General features: G+C 39.7%; 1 protein-coding gene across 4 annotated transcripts in view; it reads left to right on the top strand.

Annotated features, from left to right (window-relative positions):
• The window catches only part of LOC114571527 (protein kinase C-binding protein NELL1), a 208,514-nt gene that overhangs the window by 53,815 nt on the left and 127,058 nt on the right, over positions 1-27,641 (top strand). For all 4 annotated transcript variants that reach the window (XM_028602625.1, XM_028602546.1, XM_028602772.1 and 1 more), the window contains exon 4: positions 5,590-5,760. In XM_028602625.1, the coding sequence (XP_028458426.1) occupies positions 5,590-5,760 (171 nt within the window). The remainder of the gene's footprint in view (positions 1-5,589; positions 5,761-27,641) is intronic.

The following is a 27,641-nucleotide window of genomic DNA, read 5'->3' as shown; positions in this document are numbered from 1 at the left end:
ATTGACAATTGTGGTTTGGTTTACTAGAAATGAGAAGGTATCCCAAGGTGACAAGGTGTCCCAGTTCAGGTGCTTTGTCCTCTCTGAGTCCACATTCTTAGACCATAAGCATCATAAAGCCACAAAGCCTTTTGCTTTTGAAAGGATTCTTCCAGTGTGGCATAGAAGGTCAGCATTTCTTGTCCAAATTTGGAGCATACAAGAAGTGTGTCCTTTGCAGCCCTCCATTTCCCATTTTTCATTGTCTGTTGGCCATTGTTTATGAGCAACGATTTGCTTAAGTCAGTTAAATTGAGACATCTTTGTTGCTTTGTGCTCATTCATGCACATATTCAAGTTTTTTTTTTTTTTAAGAAAATATTGGCCTACATAGTAGCAGTTTTTTTCCACATCAAATCCTAACATATTCTAGTCATAGAGAAGTCTCCATCTACCACCGCTGGCCAAAATGTTCAGTTTTCTTTGATATGCAAACATGATTTCTTGTTTTCTGAAACCTATAGATGCTCACATTAGGGCTCTTAGTTAGATCCACACAGTTGCCATTAGTAAAAAAGCGGCTTTGTAAAATGCTGTTTATTAAAGAATCTGCATTGAAAATAAAGCCTTTAAAATGGTGATGAGGCTCATTGTTTATATTTTGTACAGAGAAGCACCAAAACAGATATGTAATTTTTATTGTCTGTTAGGCAGGCTACAAAATTAGTTACAAATGGACTGCCTGCCAATAGATTTTCCCCCTTCATTAAATATGCTGTAATGCAGGGATACAATAGCTACTCCTAAATGCTTCATAAAATAAACGCTCGCTGTGAAGTGGAGTTAATGCCTTTGATGATTATTTCATGAGTTAAATCAGGATAACAGTGTTTCTGCTCGTTCAGTGATTTCAGGCGTCTCGAAGCCCCCGAGGAGGCTTCCATCAGTGGAAGAGGCGAAGCTGGATAGTTCTCGTTCTCGCTTTACTCCTCGCTCGATGCAAATGATTCTTCTCCAGCCGCTCTGTCTCCTGCGGCATGGTGGAGACGAGCTGTCGGGTCGGTGCCCGGCGCAGCCACAGAGTGATGTATTCATTTAATGTTGGAGTGATAACATGCTGGACAAAGACAGCCGCACTGGCCAGCCATTCCCGTACTGACTCTCTCTCTTTCACACATACAGTAGACACACACGTGTATATGTGTATGTCTAAGTAAGCTGCCACTCGATGCGTGCAAATGCAATTTAATGTTGTAGAAAAACACTTCCCTGTGATGCTTGTTAATTTACTGTGTGATAATTGTTTTGGTATTAACATAGCCTGCTGTGTGTGTGTGTGTGTGTGTGGGGGGGGATGATGGGCCTTCATTAGCTTTGTGGAAAGGTTTGAACTTGATTATCTGAACCCTACATGATACCCCCTCCTCTTATTTCAAGTCTTTTCTCTGCCTTTTCTTGGTTACAGCAATTAATTTGTTCATCTTCAGTCTCGTGTAGGAAACGTGGCACGATGACTAATGCTTTCATCAACTGAAACGTATCACATGTCACTGAGCAGCGTGCATTATTGTGTATGTACTGTACATATCTTTCCGAAGGCTTGTGTTGTTTTCAGATGTCAAAATATTACATTTTACATGAAAAATAAGATATTTCTCTAAAATGTCCAAATGTACCTGTTGTGATTTTTTTTATTTTTTTTTACTGAAAATCATATGTGCCCGTTTTGTGTTTTCACATATGAAACGGTGATCCACATTTGATAAACATGCTTAATATGCTTAATGTGCTTCCCGTGCTAAATCAAAATGCACAGTTTTTGTAAGGAAAATTAAGGAATATAGCCTATACGTAGAAAGAAAATTCCTATTGTTAATTATTATTGTTAATTAAATTCCACAACGTTGTCACCAAGGTACTGTAATTGCTGAGATCTGGAAAGCGACAGCCACATTGCCAAAAATAGATTCAAACAAACGTCCACATTAGAGGAATTTACAGTAAACGGAAGAGAAAATGAAAGCAGATAAAAAATTTGTAATCCAACTTTTAAATTGTAAACATCCAACACACCTTATGGACCGACTTCCTGGTTCGACGTTGACCTGTGCTCACCATAGTAGTGAAACTGTTTCCCTGTGCAATGAGGCATTAATAACAACACTTTGCTTTTAATAAACAGGTTTAGATAATCTGGCTAAACTGTTTAGCTTGTTTATATTGCACCCTCATAATGAACTGCCAGAAACATGTTCATCTTCATTTTGCAACTTTTAATAGAAAATATAGCAACGGTTCAACACAAGCACGTCTCTGACTGTACACACACAGTACCCTTCCGATTCCCTTAAAGGGATAGTGCTTCCCTCCTAAAGGGCAAGTACAACATCTTCCCTCCTTCACAGTCAACTACATGTTTCTGACCTAATAAAAGTATTATGAATTGGCAAAAGCACATAAAGCAACTGCGTAGTGATTAACCAGAAATTACCAGATAAACACAAATGTTTGACTGCTTGTGTCCCTTGCCCCCATCGAACTCGCATTCACAGATCTCAGCAATTACTTTGGTGAATACAATGTTATTATGACTGACAGTGATAGCAACTTCCTTTTCTTACAGTATGTCTCCAATTCAGAGGCTGTACTGCGATGCTTAAATCATCACATCATGTCTTTGAGCTGCAAGGCAAAGGCCATTAGTTCTAATGTGTAATGTACCTGGTCAGTGTGAAAATTTCAGTTTGACATTGTATCCACCAAGAGCTGATCTCAGTTTCATTTATTCTCCAAACAGAAAGATGGAGAAATCTGCTTCATCACAGCCTCGATTGATATTCTTTGGAGTGGGTCCTCTCTCCCTTTGTATAAATATGCATGAGAGCTGTTGAGCTATGGTATTGAATGGGCTTGATGTGTGTGTGTGTGTGTGTGTGTGTGTGTGTGTGTGTGTGTGTGTGTGTGTGTGTGTGTGTGTGTGTGTGTGTGTGTGTGTGTGTGTGTGTGTGTGTGTGTGTGTGTGTGTGTGTGTGTGTGTGTGTGTGTGTGTGTGTGTGTGTGTGTGTGTGTGAGAAAGAGTGAGTCTGTGTGTTTCTGTGCCTGAATATATTGGAATAGGCTAGGTTCTGGCTAGGTTCTGATTATGTATTGGATACCCATGTCAAATACGGTGTATTTTGTGTGTGTGAATGTGTGTGAGGGGCCACGGGTTCCAGTGTTGGGGTCATTTGCAGCCGCAGGGAAGCTGAAATGTCATGACTGGCTGCCTGCGGCTCTCGGGCAGCGGCTGTCTCTGGCTGGCTGGCTCTTAATTTAGCGTGGCTGATGAGGATGGAGAGTAGAGCGCATGTGGTCCAGAGACAAGCTGCAGGTCGAAACGTCTGCAGTTACACCACCAAGTGAGGATAGTCGGTGAAACTGAGAAAGAAATATGTTTCTTTTTTTTTGTTTGGTTAGGCAGGCCTACAGGCATCTTTTTACACAAAGCTGACACTGAGCAATTCAATTCAATTTAATTTATAGTATCAAATCATAACTCTTGTTATGATTTGATACGATAAATTAAATTCTCAAGACACTTTACAGATTAGGTGGTCTAGACCACACTCTATAATTTACAAAGACCCAACAATTCCAGTAATTCCCTCGAGAGCAAGCATTTAGTGCCACAGTGTCGAGAAAAAGTCCCTTTTAGGCAGAAACCTTGAGTGGTGAGGAAAACTTCCTTTTAGGGAGAAACCTCAGACAGACCCAAGCTCTTGATAGGCAGTTGTCTGTAGGTGCTGGTTGGGGCTACGATGAACAGTGGCAATTATAGTCACAATAAAGATAATGGAACTATGACTAGAAATAGTAGTTGTAGTAGTTCATGGCATAGTAATCAGCTCAGTAGCTGTTTGATAAAGCATCAACTTACTGCCCTTCATATTTTTATTGTTTTTCAGCTGGGTAATGAAATTGCAGTGTGTTTTCAGGGGTCAGGATGCGAGTGGCCTCAATAAATATCTGAGCAGCAAATCATTATAGTCTGCCAATATGACTGGTTTGTCCCAGACCGCAGCTCCAAAAAGATTGTCTGCAAGATTGAATTGCATTTAATTTTCATAGTTTAATCAATCATTTTTATTGTGTAAATATATTTTTGCCCTGCAAGCGCATGAGGTTGGGTATTTGGGCATAAGTGTGTCCAAAAATTTGGTCCGGATTCAAATACATTTAGCATCAATGTTCACGATCCCAAGGGAAAAATTCTACAGAATTTTTGTCCAGTCTGGTCAAAGTGGGAATATTTCCACTTTGGATACTCAAAATGTCTTGCACATGAGATCCAAATAATAAAATCTAAAAGCAGTACTACTGGAAAGTCCGTAAGTCAAGCAGATTTGTTTTTCAGTGTACACTTTCATATTGTTGGACAACAAACATTGTAGACCTTAATTTGTAACATGCTGTTGCTCTCTAAGAGCAAGTTATAAATTAATCACACTTGATCGTTCACTGAGAGCCTAAAAACAGCTACCCCCCAAAAAAATATAATTCTTTAAGTGTTCAGCAGAGTTTTAGTAATTATTTAAAGTGCTCATATTGTGCTTTTTGGCTTTTCCTTCCTTTATTGTGTTATATATCTTTTTGTGCACATTATAAGTTTACAAAGTGAAAAAGCCCAAAGTCCAGCCCAAAGGGACTTACCATCTCCAACAGAAAACACTGTTCACAAACGGCTCCAAACAGCTCTATTGTAGTCCAGCCTTTACTTCAGAGACAAACGTGGTCACTTTGTAACACACGTTATAATGCTCACCTAGCTGCTAGCATGGCACTCCCTCATTCTCTGCAACTGACAAGCTAGCAGTACTTACTGAGCATGTGCAACTCCCAACAAAGATGGTACAGAAGTGAGATGTCTCACTCTGTAGCTAAAACAGAGAGCTCAACACACAGGGTGAAAAGAGGAGCTGCAGCAATGTGCAGTACAACAAATATATGGTGTTTTCTGAAACTGAAACCATATAAACCTATTCTGGTACAACCTCTAAATACAATTATGAACCTGAAAATGAGCACAATATGAGCACTTTAATGTAATGTAATTTTTTATTTGATTATGTCTGAAATCTCTTAAAATCTTCTGACAAACAGTCGAAAACTAAAAGCTATTTAATTTAAAATTATATATATATATATATATATATATATATATATATATATATAAAAAGCACAAAAATCTCACATTTGAGAAAATGGAAGGAGCAAATATTTGGTACTTTTGCTTCATAAATTACTTAAAACATTCATCGATAATTCAGATAGTGGAATTACTTTTCTGTTTAACGACGACTCAGTCAATTGACTAATTGTTCAGCTATAGTTCAGTGATAATCTAAATGCCGCTTTCGCACTCATTCTGTCATAAACATATATGATTATATGTATAAAATATAAATTGTTTTCATCCCTTTAGGAAATAACTCGCTAACCTGCTTTGTACAAGACCTTGTACACATCATGCTGTAGCCTGAGCGTTTTCCTTAAGCTTAGATATTTCTTTACCCTGAACAGAGACTTTGTCCAGGAAGCTGAGCATCTGTGACCTCCTCTCTTCCTCTACAGTTACTTTGAGCTGGAGAGCAGCGGGGTGAGAGAGGAGATCCGCTACCACTACCGCTTCAAAGGCAAGCCACGCTCTGAGTCCTTCCCCTACCGCCTCGCTGACGGCCAGTGGCACAAGATCGCCCTCACCATCAGCGCCACCCACCTACTGCTGCACGTCGACTGTAACAGGTAAAACACACACACACACACACACACACACACACACACACACACGTATACATACATACATACATACAAAAAACCAAGTCTTAGCCCTCAAACAGACCTTTAACCTTGTGGAGTCCAGCATTTTGGTCCCCACAAGGCTGTGCAGACCCCACAAGTATACTGTATTCTCCGGTTTTTGAACCCCACGAATATAGTAAAACAGGTGTACACACACACACACACACACACACACACACACCACCTTGAAATCTATATCATAAGTGACTGTGGCACAGGCTCCTTTTGAAGTGACACATCTACAGTAATGAGCTGTTTGTGTATATCAAGGTAAACATTTGTTTCCTACTGTCTCAGTGTGGATGACAGGCTCGTAACGGCGCTGACAATGAAGCATCCGAGGACAAATTAATTAGTCAAAGGCTGTATCTTTTAATAGCCAAGAGGATGTTTGTTTAGCTCACACTGTTCCACAATGAAGTGGAAGGTAAGAATGACATAATCGCCTCATCGATTGGGCAGCGATGGCCCTCTTTCTAACGGAGCTCTCAGTCAGAGCTGATCTATAAACATGCACTTCGGCTGTGACAATCCTTCTCAATCCTCCCACTCTCTCCTGAGAGCCACAAAGGCATCACCTTTTCTTTTCTTAACGCAGTCGCTAAAGAGACGCATCGTGAACAAGCAGTTCACAAGCAGTGTAAATTCGAGTAGAGGTAATGCGCCGTAACCTCTCATGGATGAAAAGATATGATGCACAGGAGGATTGCGTTGTTTACTATATAATTACAGTATACAATTATGCGTTGTAGTATTGATTATTCCCATCTGGCCGGCGGTTTGTCGATTAATTATTGCTGCAGTGGCTGTCTGTCAGACGAGACTGTAGTGAAGATAAAACAGAGCACCAGAGTGTTATCAGGCAGAGAAGATGAAAACATCATTGGATAAAATTGCATAATATTGGGATCAAACCTTTTGCATGAATGCGTTGGTTTAGTGCTGTTTATTATGTGTTGGTGGCTAAGGTGTTACTAAGGTGTTTGAAGGGGGGCTGTTTTTAAATTCTGCCTTAAGACACTTTTTTATCGAGTGACCCCCTTGTCTGAGAAATAGATTCTGTAACTTGTAGCTTTCATAATACTGCTGTCATGCGCCCTCCAGACATATTGCTATGTTAGTTTTCTTTTTTGTCTCTTTTATCTTGTTTTTCTATCCCTTATGTATTTTTTTTTATTTTTTTATTTTAAGTCCGGATTTCCACTGAATGCATAACATCTGCAGACCGGCTCCGCTGCGTGCTCCGCCGTCTGTCAATATCCACTAGGTCGCGAATTCGCGTAGAATAGAACCACAAAACTAACTACAGTTTGTTTCCATCCAGAGGAGTAGAGGGGAAACGACTCTGTTCTGTGTTTTCAAGGTGTAGTACAGGGATATATGATATATAATGATTTTATTTTGAAAATTAACCAGATGTTTATTTTGTTTCTGTGCTCGACTTCCTGTTCCGCACTATCTGCCATGTGCTGAATTGCTGCGGAGCTCTCTGGTGTCCGGCGTCCGGTAAAAATAGAAGCTCTGGGTATCTGCTCCGGAGGGCTGCGGATCACCGTGTGCGCCGGAGTCGGAATGCAGACGTTCCGCAGTCAGTGGAAATACACACATTGACTTTAATGGAAACCTAATGACTCCGCCACCGATCTGGAGCGGATCCGCAGCCGTTACGCAGCCAGTGGAAATTGGGGGTAATTCTTTGGGCCCTATCTTGTACCCAACGCAGCGCAGCGCAGTGCAAAGCAAAGCCCGACGCAAGTGTCTTTGCTAGTTTAAGACCGACGCAGCTGTCCGTTTCTCGTCCAGCACCCACGTCGTTTAAATAGCAAATGCACCTTGCGCCCATCTTTGCGCCCATGGGCCTGCTGGTCTTACAGGGAGGTGTGTTCAGGTGCATTCTTGGCATGTTGCTATCTTGAGGCAGCGGGAAGTGATCGTGCCATTGACCAACAAAAACATGGTCTAAAGTCAATAGTGCAGAATTTCATTGTTATTTTAACAGCAAATTAGTAAAATGCGCCTAGGCTTATGCACAGCGCAGCAGCACACTGCTTGTTACACACAGGGAAGCGCAGCAGCACACAAACATGCAAAAGATTACAAATAAAAATATTACGGCGCAAATCCTTCATCATAATAGCTTTTAAAGGGAATGGGAGATGACACTCTGATTGGTTTATTGCATAAGCCCAAAACACACTTATGATTAATTAAGAAAACTAATTACAACCCTTTTGAACCATGCACCTGGCGCACAGACCCTATTTTCCGCCGTCAAACTAGCAAAAGTGGATTTGGACACGCCCTAAACGCACCTGCGCCATGCGCTTCATGCCGTGCGCTTAGCTCGTTAAAATAGGTCCATTACCAGAGCTTTATCCGTGATAGTACAGTAGGACTGTGGATCAGGGATTAGTACTGGATATATGAAATGCAGCTTGCACCATGCAGTATTTTGCCAAAATCACACACTTACAGACTACATATTAGAACTTTTTCCCTCTGATAAAAACATAGCTGACCACAATCAGAATGCTAAATTACCAGCAGCTTCTTTAGAAACGTATTCTTCCAAATGAATTTCACTATAGAAATATGATTTAAAACACTTCCCTGACCTGCTGACAGTCTTTACACCTCTCCTCACTAATAAAGCAGAGCTTTGAATGAATTAAAGAAAAAAATTTAATTTAAAAAATAAGAAACAAGCAGCTGCTAAAGAAAATAAAACATGTCTCACCAGTTTGCCTTGACGTGGGAGGAAAAGATGACAAGAAGCATACAGGCTCTTAAGAACTTCACAAGGAGCTACGACTTTTTAAAATCTTACAGATGACATGCACAAAGATGATCTCCAACTATTTCCTAAATGGCTGAAAAATCTGCCTGGTGACCTCAAACTGTTATCTCAAAATATACATGTTAAAACAATGCAGCCGTCGTATCAAACTGTTCTGTATGTTTGGTCAAAAATAGCAGCAGCTTATCTGTTTATCTACAGTGTTTATTCAGTTTGGCAATGCCTACATTGCATTTGGCTTTTCACTACAAGGGCAATGACCTCTGCATCATCTGCTAAAATCCTTTAACATCACCAGTGTTGGGTATTTACAGGACCAAGTTTATTCGCAAAGAATACAAAATGTCTCGCACAATTTTCTAGTTTGAATTTCCTAAAGAGCTGAAATGAGAACCCCTTAAGCCATATTCACCTTCATTTGATACTGACTTTTCAGTATAATAGAGTATGTGCATGTTTTTCATTCTTAGTTCTCAAGCGATAACGCTTGTAATTTGATGCTTTGTATAGCTGATAAACACAGCAGTGAGCAGAATATGTCCAGAATTACCTATCAGACTTTCCCAGAGGGCACTAATGAGCATAGTTTATGTGAGGACTGGATTTAGATTAGTTACAAAGACAGGCAGTTGCCAGATTCTTTTTTTTTTTTACTTGCATGCTGATTATGGTGTGTGTGTGTGTGTGTGTGTGTGTGTGTGTGTGTGTGTGTGTGTGTGTGTGTGTGTGTGTGTGTGTGTGTGTGTGTGTGTGTGTATTTTGTCCCCTAGATGTTCTCTCACACTACTTTGACAGCAACCAACTAAATGTGTCTTTGATGACAATTTTGTAAAAGGATAAAAACATTAAAAGAAAATTAGAAATAGAGAATAATTTTCCTGCTAACCTGATGATAATCTCACTCCTCTTAAGTGTTGGGAACGATTTCTCCATTGCCCTTTACATTTAGAGCGATTTGATTAATGCACTAAACAGCACTTTATTGATTTCAAGGCTCATTAAATTGTTTTATATATCTGTAAATGTGAGAGGGTGCAGTATATCTTCACATCTTCAGGTGTACTTTTACTGTCTAGAGTTTTTTTTGGCCTTGACAGCTCTTGCCTTATTGACGCTTGTTTCACACCCAAACTGTCACAGATTGATGTGATTAGGTGGACAAAGGTGACTCTACAGAATTAATCATGAAGAAAGTTTCTATTGCAAATTTCATGCACAAAGTGCTTTACATAATGCTTTAAAAGCATAAAAAAACATTAGATATCAAAGTACAAATTAAAAGGATAAAAGCCTTTTTATAGGACTTAAAAGTTAAGAAGAGGGACATTTAACACGGGATATTAGGGCAAGATGGTTCATGATGAGTATTTACAGTGAGGTTCACTCAAAGGCAGCGCAGAACGTGCAATTTGTAACCTGGATTTAAAAGTGGTCACAGTTAAATGTCCTCTGGAAGTTAGTTCCAGCTCTGTTGTGCACGGTAACTAAATTCTGCTTCTCCATGTTTAGTTTTCACTCTAGGAGCAGTTGGCAGCCCAAGAGGGTTCATATGGTAAAAGACAGTCAGAGATGCATTTGGTCCTAAGCCATTATTTTATACATAGAGATTTATAGACGAGCAGCATTACTTTACTCTGAACTCTCTGACACACTGGAAGCCAGGAAGCCACTTTTGGTTTCTGTATGGATTAAACAAACGAGATAAAATATGTTAACTAGTGAGCTTTGAAGGTGTTTGTATGGTAGTATGTTACTTTCAGACAGAGCCAAGCTAGCTGACTCTGTGAATACTCAACAGTCTGCTTACACGTTTAGCTGTTACTCTATAATATGGTGTCAAATGTAAAGGCTGTGTGTCAGTTAGCCTGCCGTGGAGTTCCTCTGTCCCATAGTGTCCCAAAAATGAAGCTTTAACAAGCCGACAGCAACAACATTTTGCAGACAGAAAAGTATACATCTCGGTAAGATAATTTGTTCAACATATTGGGTTCAATTTAAGGATAGCTGATGTGTTATGAATTGTAGGCTCATTAAGGCCAATATTGTTTGTTACAAGATTTGGTTGGCAGACTTTTTGTTTCTCAACTTTTTGCCCACACACTCCTGTCTCCTGGCCACATGCTTCCCTTCTCTGAAAGGTTATCGAGGAGCATTCTGTGAAATTATTACAACACTTACCAATGTCACACTTAATTCTCACACTTTTGCTCCTATGAATAGCTTCATGGTAAGCATTCCAGACACAGTAATGAATTTGGACGGTGAAATGTCTTTGACCCCCGTCATCATCATGGTCATTATTTAATAAATCAAATGTTCCATTTGTCTCCCATTTATATTTTACACATTGCGCCTATCGGGGAAATAGATTTGCTCATCAGTGCTCTATTCTTTACAGACTGTTCTCCATCCATAAAGTCTGATGGATCTTTGTAAAGTTTTCTCCTTACTGTGGGAATGAGTTGCATGTACAGTATATTTCTAGTCGATTCTATATAGGACACAGGACAAAAATAAATAAATAGAACACATAACATAACAGTAAATATCTCCGAGTGAGGAACTTTGGTTATGCATAGAAGAAATAATCATTTGGGATTCCTGCATTCTCATCCTGAGAAAAAATTATAACAAACAATTGCAGTGAGAGGGGTTTGATTTTATTAATATATAACTGGCTTGCATCTGGCTCTAAAGAAACATTGATAGTTAGACTTAAGACATGGAGGGCGGACTTGAAAGAGGACATTTCAGAACTTGTGACGAATCTCGGAAAAAAATCAGCAAACTAATTCAAAGCTACCCCAATATGATTGGCTGATGCAGACATCCTGTTAAATGAATAAATACAACAGTAATATACCTGACCTTTGTTATAAATGCACTAAGGTTAAAGGAACATGTATGCGCTGTGTGTGTGAGTGTGACAGAATTAAAGCATTCTGGAGGGAGGTGATCAATAAAACTATGTTCAGCTTGTCTGTGAACATTCCACTTGACCCTAAGAGGATTTTGCTGCACCTGTATCCAACAAATCTGAAACCCCAAGAATATAAATTTACTGATTTTGCTATACTACAGGCAAAAAGGACTCTAGCTCTCATTTGGATGAAAATGGAGGCACCTACAATTGGTACTTGGATCAAGAATATGTAATGTAATAATGTATGTCCATGGAGAGACTGACATATATATTGAGAGGCAAATTGGGGGTGTATAAAAAACTCTGGAGGCCATTTGACCGGTTTGTAAAAGAAGACAAAGGGGAGCTGCTACTGTGATACTGTCATGTAATTAGCTTTTTGATTGTTGTAGTACGGCAGAGGTTGAGAGAGACATTTTGTTGTGGGGTGTGTATTTTAAAATTCAGCCCACTAATTGGAATACTCCTCATTTCTAATTACGTTAACCGTTGCTGTCACAGACATGGAGCATTTCAGATGTGCTGCTGTATGCGGTAAACACGAAACGGCAACATTATTCTCTATTTAACAGACTTGATCTGTTTGGGTATCCCCACCACACCGGTCTGTGTCTTTGACACAGTTTGTTACCAGAAGCAAATCCTCTAGCTTTCTGCAGGGCAACAGCTACAAATTGTACCTGTCATTTTGTTTGACCGCTCCACAAGAGTCACTGCGTCCACGTGAAGGGCCCTTACCTTGGGGTAGGATTTTGACTTAATCTTGTGTTGGATCAGAAGCTTGAGAGTTCATGGAAATTTCCCTGTGTCTGTTTCCTCATCTGTCCTTGTCTGAGATTGATCGGAAGAAAACATCAGAGGTAAAGACAAGTGGGCAACATGCAGACGGAGCACAGAGAGGCAGTGTGGCCTTCAGCTGGGATTAAGGCTGTCAATAAACATGGTAAATAGGAAAAGTACTCCATAATACAGTGATGGAAAAATGTTCTGTTTGCACAAAAGTGAAGATTAATGATCAATACCATCAATGTCACTACCAATGAGAATGATAATGGTAATATTGTCAATTATTATACATCACAATATCAATCAGAATCAGCTTTATATGCCAGGTATGAGGACACATACAAGGAATTTTGCTTTGGATTATACAATGCACACAATCAAAAGGATCAATCAAAACAGTTTTAAAATGATTCCTAGTAGGAACCAAAAACTAAAATGATCTCAATTAAAGGTCAATTTTATTTTGAATCATACGACATGATCTTCATCAGCAAATGGAGTTTGCTCCGTTGCAGAGGTGGGTAGTAACGAGTTACATTTACTCCGTTACATTTACTTGAGTACGTTTTTGAAAAAATTATACTTCTAGGAGTAGTTTTAAATCACTATACTTTTTACTTTTACTTGAGTAGATTTGTGAAGAAGAAACTGTACTCTTACTCCGCTACATTGGGCTACAATGAGGTTGTTACTTTTCTTTTTACCTCTTTGGAATTCTACGTGTCATTGTTTTTATCCCCCCCGCGTACGCCTCATTTTAATGTTTTATTTTGACAGAGAGAGAGACTTCCGCTAAAGGCTCTACCACGTGGCTGTGTTTCACCAATCAAACGTAGTTGTGCAGTCTCGTCTCGTCACCATACTCAAACTCAGCGGCGGGATGGGTTAGCTTACAGTCGCAGCAAAACAAAAATGACTGTCAGAATCAACCGTCGGCAATGCAGACATAGATCTGGAGGAACATTCCAGAGGCCAGATCAACATGTCCTGGATTTCTTTCAGTTCCCCGGCTTCACCTAACCTAACCACCGCTGTCCCGCAAGCTGTGTCACGACGGTGGTTAACTAGTTCAATCAACCAATCAGGGTTTCCCAATCCAGCGGCGCGTGTTCACATAAAAGCGGTGATGTTTGCACAACATGACCAATAGCCACATATTTTACATAAGAAGAGCAAACTATAATTCTACATAAATATGAAGAACACAGACACGGTTTTACAGGCAAAACGCAATACAGTCGCTGCTTCCTAAAACAGGAGGACAGCTGGCAAAAGAAAAATAGCCGACACTGTAGATGCGCACAACTCTTATCAATATCACTTCCCCATCAGTCAGGCACAAGATCTGACCATAATTACACTTGTGCTTTCCATAAACTGCCGTTGCTTTAGCCTTTTATTTCAGTTGCAACCCTGGCAGAGGTAGCGATCGTGAGAGCAAATAAAAAATATAAAAAACATAATTCAAACCGCTGAAGCCGAGAAATAGCTGGGTTGAACCAGAAGTTACCTCGTTAACCCCAAATCTTGCTTCGTAGTACAGGCCTCTGGCCTCATAATGAAAGCATGTTTACCTTAGTAAAAGTGCCAAAGAGCAGCTCCATTACCTTGTTCTAGTTCTGCCTGAGGGGCCTGGTAAAAAAAGTTAAAAATTTTGTAATTAATTAATTGTAATTTATTTAATTGATTGGATGAACTATAATTTGCCTAAAGATGATTATTTTGTATTTTTGTCTGTCTGATTGAATGCTTGTGTTAAAAAATAAATCAGACGTTACACAACAGTTACTCAGTACTTGAGTAGTTTTTTCACCAAGTACTTTTTTACTCTTACTCAAGTAATTATTTGGATGACTACTTTTTACTTTTACTTGTCATATTATTCTGAAGTAACAGTACTTTTACTTGAGTACAATGTTTGGCTACTCTACCCACCTCTGCTCAGTTGTCATTGAATTGTAGAGGTTTAAAGGCACAATGAGTAGGATTTTCCTAAAAAAAAAAAAAAAATGATAGACTCATACAAAAGTATTCCCTCTCAATCATCACTTCTGACCCACTATTAGTGTGTGGTTGCTGTCTGTATCTGCAGAGACCCTACCCGTCTGCCTGTATTTTCTGATTTTGCGGTGTTCGGGACGTTTCTGGGCGCCGTGGTGTCAGATTGCAAGAACGCATCCAAGAGAAAGCTACGTAAATGGAGGACACAGTGCCGAAAAAAGTGCCAATATAGCGAGGACAAACGCCGAGAGGACCAAGCTTGTTCCAAAACGAGAGTGAATCTGGGGTTGGCTTTCACCTGCTGGCGAGAACCGTAACCCTCAATGAGCACGGAGGAGGGGACAACTTTGAATGTTGTGTTTACTAAAGGCAACCAACAAATCCTACCCATTCTGCCTTTAAGGACCTGCCTTTATTCTCTAAAATATTATAGACAAAACAATGAGTTTATCAGAATGATGATGAATACATACATCGGTAATGAAAATAATAGTTGCAGCCTTAGTGATGATACTGGGGTAATGCGGTACTGCGGTACTGCGGTAATGCGCTTAGTTTAAAAGTCGGAGATGTATCCGGGCAAAAGACTCACCCTGAGTCTTATTGTAGATTTGACCATTACTCTTATCAGTAATGAGAACATGTTGCTCCCCTCCTCGTTGCAGAGATGTTAGAGCTGAGGTCAAAACCTCTTACTATCCTGTCCATTAAGTCACGCAACACAAGCCTCCACTCTGTCCTTTTAACAAAATAAATCCTCTGGAGCCTCTGTTCCATCATGTACATGATTTTGCACTTTGTGTCTGTGCTGGTCGGGCGTTAGATTAAAGTGGAGCTTTTGTAGCTTGCCATTAAGGAAACTCCCACAAAGCTGTGTTTATCAGAGTTTATCAGAGAATCAAGCAAATGTTGCCCCAGAGCTGTTGACTTGGGTAATAAAAGAGACTTCACTCTCTAAAGGGGGTCAGCCCTATGTTCCCTCAGCCCAAAGGTCCCACAGCCCTATGTTTCCACAGCCCTATGTTTCCACATTTCTAAGAATTTTTTTTTCTTAAAATTAGGCCCTATGTTAGGGTTAGGGTTACATTCCATCTGAAGTCCATTGCTACTGGATAATAGGTTGGGTGTAATTGGCTACCAAATTGGGAGAAAGGGGGATAAAATCTGATAAATTTATGAAAAAGGAAATGTGGGAACATAGGGCCTAATTTTGGAAATATATCTTAAAACTGTGGGAACATAGGGCCTAATTTTGAAAAACAATCTTAGAAATATGGGAACACAGGGCTGTGGGAACATAGGCACGCTCCCCTCTAAATACTAGACAATTCTGTGTGTTGATAAGACAAGTTCTAACTTATTTACTAGAGACTAGTTAGACCTGAAAGACTTGCAGTTGACTTGCAGTTTGCTTCTGATTACTTGTGACTGGACTTGGGCTTACCCTCAAGGACTTGAGAATTGTCCTGACTGACTTGAGACTTGGACCAGCCCTAAAATACTTAAAAACAGCTCTGGTTAACCAATGTAGTGAAGTTGAGCCAATGTTGGCCAACTAACTGCATCACAAGGTCAGCCATACTCAGGGGGGATTCCAGGATTTTTGAAGTGGGGTGGCACAGGGGGGACATTTTATCAGAATACAGCATAGAAAATCAGCTTAGAAATATAGGAACTATTGGATAGGATACAACAACACAATGTAACTGTTAAATAAAACATCACATTCATCATTAGTTTCACTGGTTTTCATTTTAAACAAATTGCATATCCGAATAAAATACACATTTTCTATAAGCTCAGTCTGCCACTTTTTTAAGAAACTATTCCAGTGCTGGTTCCATGGTGTCAGGTATTTTGAATAGTCATTATGGAAACAATAATTGGTCATGTGACAATGGCTGGGAAAATTGGCAGAACAGGCAGCCAAATGACAGTCCTCTGATCCAATGGAAGTCACAATTGTCAGAATTCCAGCACTCTAGCCCAATGAATTTATTTATTTTTTGGGCGGGGGAGCATGCATGCCGCGTGCTTCTACCAAGATCCAATAATGTTTGTGATTGGCTGTCTCACATTACATGTTGTAGAGACACGCAGGACTAAAGACAGGGGTCTTTACTACAGGGGTCTTTAGACATGGGTCTTTAGTGGAGCAGTTTCTGCTCCAACAGAGCAGAGTTATTTAAAATTGAATGGTGTGACACAGCTAATATGATAGATTCACTCCCTCATTTTTATTCTTTGGCTTTCAATTCCCTTTCAGTTCAGTATTGTCAAGACAGTTTGCTATTTGTCAACAGCATCATTTTGGGTGTCAACCTTCACCCCCCACTCTTCCACAAAAAACGTCTGACTCACAGTCAAAGTCCCTGACATCCAAAGCAAAAACTGCTGTTCTGTCTGCCTGATGCTCTGTGGAAGAAAAAAACAACAACCTACAACTCCCCTGACCAGATGAAAAATGAACTTTCTGTTTTGCTGCCGCAGCATTTTAGGAATAGTCAACGAACAACCCAGACATTTAGGAATAGAGATATGTCTGGAATACAAAATGTTATTGCATTCGGATGCGGGGAGTGAAATGATGGCTGCAGCGTGTTCCCTCATACAGAGTCGATGACTTTTTCAGTCCTGTACCTCCTCCACCTATCGTTTTCAAATGCATTTCATTGGAACATACTCAAGTTACTGTGGGTCATTTCTCACCCACTCACACACTTGAGTGCTATTACTCGCAGTATTGCCACTGTGGAGCCTAGAAAAGGTCAGACGCTTACGTAACTGTAGTATGTAATTCCAATCTCCAAATTTCCCTAATTGAATTAGTCAATTAGGGAAATTTGGAGATTGGAATTACATACTACAGGCAAACACCCGGAAAATACTCCCTCGTCACACACTCAGCATCAGCTCTTTGTTTTGGACCTGAATATTTAATCGCAGTAATGACATTGGCTCTGCCTGTCCCTTCCAACCACGTGGTTTCCCCCTACATGCAGAAGGTTATTTCATATGCAGGCTGTCTGGTGTTTCTCTTTGGGGGCCTTTGCTGCCCTCAGCGCTGTCCAGTTTATTGCTTCCAGCTTTTTATTTGGCATCCAGTTTATCCAGGGCTCTGCTGCATGTGGGATTTTCAGATGTGGTATAAAAGCCAACCTTCAAGCGGGGGTTGAGTAACTGGTTTCTTCTCGTTGGCTCCTTCCTTTGGGGTGCAGCACAGAAATGGACTCGAAACCAAAGCAACCCCCTCTCAAGATGTCACCCCCTCTTTCTCAGTTTTTTTTCTCAGACTGCCAGGTCCCTCTCCCTCAGGGGACCGTATACAGGAATTAGTTTTTAACCAAGACTACAAATCTAAAGCACCGCTTGAGGATGATGCAAGAGGAAAGGTCAGAGGTTCATTAAAATCAAACTGTTCACCACCTTAGGCACTTTGCTCAGCAAACGTTATCTGCTAATTAGATACTGTATCGAGAGTATAACTCTGACATTTTAGCTCATAAAACATCCACAATGGAAGGGGTTCATCCTCTGGGGAGCATGTAAATATGTTAAATGCAGTCCAAAGCTCAGGAAAAAGCTTGTAACCTTTAGTCTTTCTTTGCAGATGGAATTCCTCAGTTGTCATGGAGACTGCTCTGGACAAAAAATGGTATCCAGTCATTTAGCTCATGCATCCGCAGGTCATGCTTTTGCTCTGATTAGTGCACAACCACATTCTCTGTGACAGAAACATCCAACCGAGATAATACATTCATAAACACACAACATGGTTATAGCATTATTACTGAAACACAGAAGGGATACAGAGGGCATTATTAAAATGTCTCCGTCTTTGTGTGTCAGTCACTATGTATATTGTCTGTCTCTAACCTAAAGCGAGATTAAAGCAAAAGTAGAATTTTGTATTAATTGGTAGAGAGTCTTGGACAAAGAGGAAGACAAGGAGGAATATTAGAACAAAGATCTGAGAAACCGTGATTGTGGAGTAAGGGAGAGCTCAGTTCAGTGCTAATTAATTTGGCAGAGTATTTTCAGCCAAAATGACACCCTGGAGATTGCTCTGCACGTGCTCTTGTGTGTGTGTATTTTTTTCCAATGATTTTTTCCCCTTTACTTAGCTTGACTACTTTCCTTAACTTAGCTACTTTGTAGCAATATGTTTTGCATACTATTGTTTGCTAATTGTTTTGCTTACATCGTAGGCATTTTACAATTTGCTATGTTAATATTGTACTTAATTAGGACCATACGTTGTGTTAAACCGTAATTATCTACTTTTTTTTTTTTTTTTTTTTACACATATGAACTTCGGACTATGTACGAGGAATCCCGTCCCGACATAGTCGACATAATCCAACTGATTCAGACATTAGCATTCTTACATACAGTTCTGTCGGGTAATGTCTGCATACTTTCAGGTTTGCAGTGCATGTGTAAAAGGGGCTAGCTTTTGTTTTTTTGCTCCTGATTGTCTGAGGCTACAGCTCCTGGTGGGTGTTGCAACAACAGCTTTACTTAGGAATCTGAAGCTGAATAACTGATTAACAATTATGCATCATTTACACTTTTTTTGGCAGTTTAGTGTCAAGTCAGAAGCTCAGAGAGGCTTTGTGTTAGTCATGCCTCACTTTACAAAGGTGGTTTGACTTCGGATAGTATTTTTTATTTCCGAATTATTCAAGGTCAAGGCTTTCAAAGACTCAGATATTTTGATACAGCTCCATTAGCTGAGGTGTCTGAATCACTGCAGTGACGGTTACAGAAAGTGTTTCCTTGAGTGAAGCAACTGTCAGAGTAAAATATAAATATCCAGAGAGGAAATCTTACAGATTTTTAAAACCTGCTGAGTATTTCCTCTTCTCTGGTTTCCTGCAGAGTCATTACGGGGTACATGTGATGATGGTTAAACCTGTATATTGATAACCCCAAAGAAAAAGCATGTCAGCAATGCAAAGGGCATGTTATATTGTGTTTATAGCAGTGGCACAGCTCTAGGGATGGCAATGTTGGTCTGTTGGTCAATCGGCAGGTCTGTCTAGCAATTGTGTCCACACTGAAATACTGTAACTCAGCAACTATTGGATGGATTGCCGTCAAATTTGATAGACATTCATTGTTTCAAGAGGATGTACCCTACAGATTTTTCATCTAGTGGCATCATGAGCTGACATTTGTGGTTTTGAGTGAATGTTCTCTACAAGTATAGAATGAATTGGCATGACATTTGGTAGAGACACTTTTGCACCTCTCAAGATGAATTGTAACAACTTTAGATATCCCTTCACTCTCCATCTAGTGCCATCATCAGGTTGAAATTTTGATTGCCCCTTGGTTTATGACCAAATACCTGCAAAACTAATTAAATTCCCATTGTTTTTAATGTGAATTAACATATTAGCATTGCCACTGTGAACATGTTAACTCATAGCATTTAGCTAATAAAAAAGTAAGAAAGTAAGGCTCTAAGAATAGTAAAAATAATTGGTATGCTGTTTATTTTGTTATTTAACATGTTTGTTATAACGTGAGGTGTGATAAACATTTGTTGCCTTCTTATTTCTTCTTATTTCCATGGGTCACAGTGCAGTTTTATATTGACTGAAGATTTTAGATAGTACGACTGTATATCATTAGATGAAAAAACAAGTAAAACCTGCTCCCTTTGGGCCTAACAGTAACAAGATGCCACATTTGATGCCAGTGGGACCTGATATTTCCTTTGGCAATTCGAAATGTGATGTCTAATTAGACCAATTACCACCAGATTGGTGCCAGATTGCATCATAGCCCCAAGGTTTCCACTGAACTATGTGTTTTGAAATTATCAGCGTTGATTGAGAGCATTTTCAACCAATCAGATTGCTTATTACTATCTGTTGAATGATGACTGATAGAGGCCAATGGACACTTGGTTCAGCCACAGTTAGAGAAGCAGATGCTTAAACAGCATGCTGACATGGTAATGAAGACGCGTTTACGTGGCCTGCATTAACCTGAGCTACATTATTCATCACATTTGGCCCAAAATCATCCAAGGATACCAATGTTTAAGATGTAGTCGTGGCCTAACAAGCTGCTTTTGTGGCTGAAAGAGGGGCTATTATTCAGTCACCAACCAGTCTTTTTTCTTTTATATTTTTTTTTCAAACCTCAACTCATTGCCACATTTTTTACAAATCACACTCAGCCGTCTGCATTTCATTTCAATTTTGGTGTGAAGACTTAAAAATCTCTTTTAAATGTTTTAGCTCTCCCTGTTGCCTCTTTCATCCACTTTCTCTCTGTCTCACGGTGGTTGTGTTGAATAATGTCCTAATTAAGTCTTCAAAAAGGCTTACTATCAGTGTTGATGGCTGTTGCAACACAGTCTGATAAAATGTTGTGAAATGGGCACGAACTGGGAACAGAGTTTTTTTGTCTGAATACAAAACTGGGAAGATTATGTTCCAGATAATGTGAAAAATGCATTAATTGTTAACATGTTATTTCATTTTTAGACTCTCTGTTTCTAGCTTTCTGATCGATCTCGAAATGTGTATTTTTTTTTCCTATGCTGCACATATCTTTCCATTCCCACAATGCTGTTAATTTGCACACCAATGTCAGAAGGTGTGACTGATGGCTCAGTGAACCTTCGTCATTTGAAATACATTAGACCCTTTTCTTATCCTCTAAAGCTTCTGTATTATAAAGATCAACATTATGTATTCTGAGTGATGTCTGGTGGAGCCGATGATAGCAGACCTGTTTCACATTTGTTTGGTTTCAGTGAAGTGTGCGGTTCGACGTAGGTTATGAAATATTGCCTGTTTCATTACACACTTGGCTAATGAAGGAGGGGGAGACATTGGGAGCTCTCCACCTTAAAGATCTTATAATGATTTGACTCGTACTGCTTTTGTGTCCAGCAGCCAGAAAATGACATTCTGCTTTTCTCATTAAAGAAGCCAGTGAGCTAGAAGGTACATTCTTTTTTTTTAACCTGCTAAGCAGCTCATCAGGCTGGCCAAAACTAGCATTAGCACAAGAACAAGGTTGTTAGACCGGAATCGAACATTAGAATAATGAAGTTGCAATGAAGCTTAACTTCATCTGATAATTCTGTTGCTTTCTGTCAGTCTTTCTGTCCATTGACTGTTCTCCATTTGTCTTTCCATCTGTAGTAAAATCACAATCAGAGTGAGGTTTTTTACCAAGTAGGTTTTCACATAACAAGGAATTTGCCTTGGTGTTTGGTGCAAACAATGAGCATATTAGGAGGAAATAAAAAAGAATGAAGCAAAGCATTGCATCAGTCAAGGACATAAATATAGAATAGAAAAAATGGTTGTAGTTTTGCTCTTTTGTAATATATCCCAATATATGTTATATGATCTAGTGGTATGCTTGGACAGGTTTACGTCATAGTTGAGCCATGCATGAAGAACTTGAAATGTTACCCCAAATGAGCAATTCAGTTGTAGCGTTTTAATTTCCTGTGAAGGGCAGTGCCAGTGTTGCTCAGCAGAGTGGCAAGCATTCATTATTTCATTACCTGAGCATTGACGCCCCAGCTAAGAGGCGGGTTCTACACAGAGAATACTAATGAGTTGAAATCGGGTTAAAATTTGCCACATGATGCTTTCTGTAAACTTGAGACCTTTGCCCTTGTCCTTGGCAAGCGTTGGGCACGAGATACGGTTAGTATCTCAGACCCGAAAAGCTGTTTTTGTTTGACCGGGTGGTTGTATTGTCACAGCTTCACAGGACACAGAACAATGAAAGCACAGAGGAAATGATACGTGGCCCTTGGGTCTCTAATCAATGGGGCAACTCCACATTTAGATCAATGGGTGGCTGCAGTTCCAGTGCAGCAGCTCATACAGGTTTGTCCCAGTAATTACTCCTCCTGCCCTAGCCAGCCTAATGAAGGAACATTTTAAATGTCAATGAGTGGTGGTTGTAAAGTATTTTTTTCCAATTGATTTTCTATAATGTGCTACTCATGTGAGTTAGGCCATACCAACAAACCTCTACCATCAGCCTGCCATTCTGTTAATTCTCATAGTTTTTCATCCGATTGCGCTTATCGCCTGAAATTGATTTGAGGGGTGAATTGGTAATTACTATGTAATTAAAGCTGGTGCTATTTAGGCCTGGGCAATATCTATTGTTTCATACCTTTTTAAAACGACAACAATAATATGTGTTTTTTTGCTTTCAATTGATAGCACACCCAAAAGACAGACAGGACTCATAGGGAGACTGATTGGGGAATGAAATATTGTCACTAGACACTAGCTATGTTTCCATCCACACGTTTTTATATGAGTGATATTGAATAAAAAATGCCTTATGGAAACCATGAAATTCGATTCGAATTTCATGGATATCGACTCAACGTATATACGTTCGGAAATCTTGTAGAGAATAGAGAATAGGGGTACTTTACCGAAGGATGACATGCAACAAAGATCCCTTATCGCATTTAAACTGGGGTCATGGCAGTGATGGAGTATGTTGTTTTCTCTATATATTTTGTTCTATTCCTGCTTCGCCTTAGCAAGGTATTACTGTCATGATCCGTGAGACAAACACTGTAAGCCTTCTGCTGCCGTTGGCCCTGCCTGAGTTTCCATTCGTTCTGCTGCTCAAGTATTTTTTTTTATAAATTTTTTTTAGGAGCAGATTTGAGGCCGTAGTCCTCCCTAATAGCCTTCTTGTGTCTGGGGTTCACTTTTGTCTTGTGTAAGGTGTGATGGAGTGTGTCCTTACTGTAGCCTCCCTGCGTAGAGCTCAGTGGGGTCCAACCCACATCATGCTGGCAGACGCCCCAACTCGGGCCCCTGGTGGCAGAGAGGAGGAGACAGGAGGGCTGCACGATATGAGGAAAATATCTAATTGCAATTATTTTTGACTGATATTGTGATATGATTTTTGATATTGGAGGAGTATGATCACTTTTGTATCATTATTCTCATTTTTTGCACGGATCTGTACCGAGCAAATACTTTTTCTTTAGTCTGTAGGATATTGATTTGTAGGCTGGGACTCTGTAGCACCACAATACTTAATTCAGAATGGTTTGACACATATTTTGCTTTTAACAAATATTGCACCGCACATGCGATTTGACTATTACCCTAGTCCATATTGCAGTTTCGATAACATTGCAATTAATTGTGCAGCCCTAGAGGACAGGAGGAGCTTCCTGCGAGAAGGAGACTCGGGATGCATAGCATATACTTGCACACTTTACCAGCCTCATTTTTTTTTTTTTTTTTTTCTTAGAATATATCTGCAGCTACTGTAGTTTTATCAGTAAAGGACAGGCGCTTCTATCAGATAAGGTCATTGTCGAGGTGAAGTTATTAAAGATATCTGAGACTAAGAGGAAGCGGGCTTACAGTTCCTTTTGGGAATTGGGTGACAAAGCCAGATTAGACTCTTATCTTCATCTACATACTGTAGGTAAACCAGTCCTATCCCCTGCACCAAGCCGTGGTTAAAAGGAATGTGGGTCATTTTATCCATTAAACATGATACATCTGCCATCTTATTAGGATATGCTCTAGTTTCAGGCAATAGTTTCTTCTCCTTTTTTCAGTGGGGATGCTCTAGTTCTTTTCGGTTAGTTTTACCTTTTCTCTTTTCTGCTGTTGGGTTGTTTTGCATCACATATTGCCAAGATGTTTAAAAAAACATGTTAAAAATATTCCATCTTGCCCATATTTCATCCATTAGCGATGTATAGGTCTTTCTCTTCTACTTAAGACGACAAAGACTGGATTTAACAGTGAATGGGGAGTATTGAATCAAATTGCAGTCCTGCCATCTCAGAGCATAATGCTGCCGTCTTTCAACCACTGTGGGTGGCAGAGCTCCAGTTTGAGTGGAGCTGGTACACTTCGGTTCATTCGCAGCACTTAGGAAGCATGAGAGAGACTGACAGATGCCCCTTTTAGAAGTAGATACTGCGGAGCTGCAGTGACAGCTGCCTGAATATACAGTAGTGCTGCCACTAAAGTCAAGAAAAGACGAGAGTAAGAAAGCACGACAGCACATTATTCCTCTTCCGTGACACTGGAATCTTCCCACCACTGAGGACCAGGGCTACAACTAATGATTAGTGACATTATTATTTTGTTTTCTTGCCTTTTTTTTTTTTTCTTCTTTCAAATATGTTGATTGCTTTTAGAAAAAAAGAGCATACAAAATTAACACAAATACACAACAAACAGAACCTAGCACATCAGAATTTGGTCAAACCTGGTTTTATTAAATAACAAAAAAAGATGTCTTGTCAAAAGGACAAGAAGTGGACATCGGAGAGTGCAAGAAAAAGAGATGGACAATAACAAAAAGACACACATACCCATATACATATGCACAGTGAGACACTAAAAAGCATCCGCAGCCTGCCCTTTAAAGAATCTCAGTACAGGGTCCCATATCTTATCAAACACATCTCCTCTATCTTCGTTATAGTATCTCAGTCTCTCCAAATGAAACGTGTTGGAATGTAGACACAGAGTCTATTTTCCACACAGGTAAAATCTAATTTTCTTGATTCTTGAAAATGTCAGAGAATGAGGAAACATGTTAATCAGTTTCAAGGTGACCAGGGCAAGGTGACCTCTTCCCAATGCTTGTTCTGCTCAAAACACATGTACATCTGCCATACATAATCTGTTGACTATCACGTAGACAAAGAAAGGCGTACACAATTGAGAAGCTGGAACGTGGTCATATAATTGATCATTTATGCTTGAAAAATGACAAATATTTATTCAGATATCCGAGTATTTGCTTACTAAACAACTAAAATATGAATTGACTAATTGTCTCGGCTCTACCGAGGAGCTTTGCTGCAGCTACAGCTTGATTATGTTCCATATTACAAAACATAATGTTAAGCAGCCTGTGCATAGATGTAGAGAAATTGAGTTTCATTGAAAAGCCTTATTTATGTATCTCCCCACGTCTGTATCAGCTCACATAGCAATCACAAGCCCTAATGATATCCTTGAGTTTAAACTTTGCTGGCTGTAGCAGTTAAGAATCAAGAGCTTGCACCCCACTGTGAATTAGACTTTGGATAAACCTCTGTAGATGTCTTAATTCTCACAGAAATATGTCTTATCCAAAACAAACCAAAGTTTGATGTTGCCACTTTGCCATAAAAAGAAATAATATGAGAATACTATTGTTTTAAATGGTTCTATTACACCTGCAGGGATATACAGTATCATGCTGTTGTGGCTGTTACATTTAGCCTTAATGGGATTCCATAGGGGTCCACTCTTGATGCAGATTTATCACACGTCTGGTCTGCTGCCTTCAGATGGCTGCAGGGATTTAATGAACTGACTGAGTGGATTTCCACACAGTATTGCACAACTGTGAGCAACAAATACCCTAATTTATAAATAAACCTAGGCTGCGTTATCTACGTTCGCAACATTCATTTTTGATGCCGATTTTAAAAGCATCTACTGGTTGAAGAGTGCCAATAATTGGCCTTGTTCACCCAGTTGGCCTCATTTGAATAAGCAATTCACTTCTTCCTTCACCTTTCCCCCCCATGTGCTATGCTAGGCCCACACAAACCACACAGATCGGCAAAGCAACTATCAAGGTTAGGAAAATAACAAAAATATGAAAATAGATCCCATAGTCTTTGGTGTTCTAAAAATACTTTTTTTATTTATTTTTTTAAGAATTACAAAAAAAATGAATATAAAAATAAATAAAACGTTACTAGTTCTGCGCAATTGCCCGCAACTCTGGAAATGTAAGTTGGCCTGTATTTCTGTAGCATTTTTCAAATCCGGGCTTACAAAGTGCTTCGTGAAATGGACAACAGACGGGGGACAACACAAATTCATAAGCTACAAAAGGACATGTTGAAAGATATATATATATATATATATATATATATATATATATATATATATATATATATATATATATATATATATATATATATAAAAAAAAAACTCAAAATATACCTGAAATCGGACGCCTGGATAGCTCAGTTGGTAGAGCAGGCGCCCTTATGTAGAGGTTTAGTCCTCGACGCGGCAGGCCCGGGTTCATGCAGTTGAACCTGGGTTTTCTGCATGTCAGTCCCACCTCTCGCTCCCCTTTAATTTCTTCAGCTGTCAATAAAGGCCTAAAAATGCCCAAAAAATAATCTTACAAAAAATAATATATATATAATATATATATATATATATATATATATATATATATATATATATATATATATATATATATACAGTGGGGGAAATAAGTATTTGACCCCTTACTGATTTTGCAGGTTTGCCCACTTACAAAGAATGCAAAAATCTACAATTTTAATCATATGTACATTCTAACAGTGAAAGACAGAATCCCAAAGAAAATTCCAGAAAATCACATCATATGAATTTATTAAAATTGATAACCATCTGATGAGGAAAAACAAGTATTTGACCCCCTGGACAAACAGCATGTTAATATTTCGTAGAAAAGCCATTATTGGCCAGCACAGATGTCAAACGGTTTTTATAGTTGGTGACAAGGTTTGTGCACATTTCGGCAGGGATGTTGGCCCTCCTCCCTGCAGACAGCCTCCAAATCATTCAGGTTCCGAGGTTGTCGCCTGGCAACTCAATTTTAAGCTCCCTCCAAAGATTTTCAATCGGATTCAGGTCTGGAGACTGGCTAGGCCACTCCAGAACCTTGATGTGCTTCTTCTTCAGCCACTCTTTTGTTGCTTTGGCGGTGTGCTTAGGGTCGTTGTCGTGCTGAAACACCCATCCTCGACCCATCATCAGCTCTCTCACTGAGGGAAGGAGATGTCGGTCCAGAATTCCACGATACATGGCCCCGTCCATCCTCCCCTCAATACAATGGAGTTGTCCCGTCCCTTGGCTGAAAAGCACCCCCAAAGCATGATGTTGCCACCACCATGCTTGACGGTGGGGATGGTGTTCTTTGGGTTGTACTCGGTGTTCTTTGCCCTCCAAACACGACAAGTTGAGTTGAGGCCAAAAAGTTCTATTTTGGTCTCATCTGACCACATCACCTTCTTCCAGGCCTCTTCTGAGTCGTCCAGGTGGTGAATGGCGAACTTCATGCGGGCCTGTACATGTTTCTTCTTGAGCAGGGGGACCTTGCGTGCGCTGCAGGATTTCAATCCATGACGGTGTAGTGTGTTACCAACCGTTTCTTTTGTAACTGTGGTCCCAGCTGCCTTCAGTTGATTCATCAGTTCCCCCCCTTGTGGATTTGGGATGATTCCTCACCGTTCACATGATCAGGGACACCCCACGAGGCAAGATCTTG

This window comes from Perca flavescens, chromosome 1 (genome assembly GCF_004354835.1).
Source record: "Perca flavescens isolate YP-PL-M2 chromosome 1, PFLA_1.0, whole genome shotgun sequence".
Taxonomy (NCBI): domain Eukaryota; kingdom Metazoa; phylum Chordata; class Actinopteri; order Perciformes; family Percidae; genus Perca; species Perca flavescens.
This window is presented reverse-complemented; position numbering and strand designations above follow the sequence as displayed.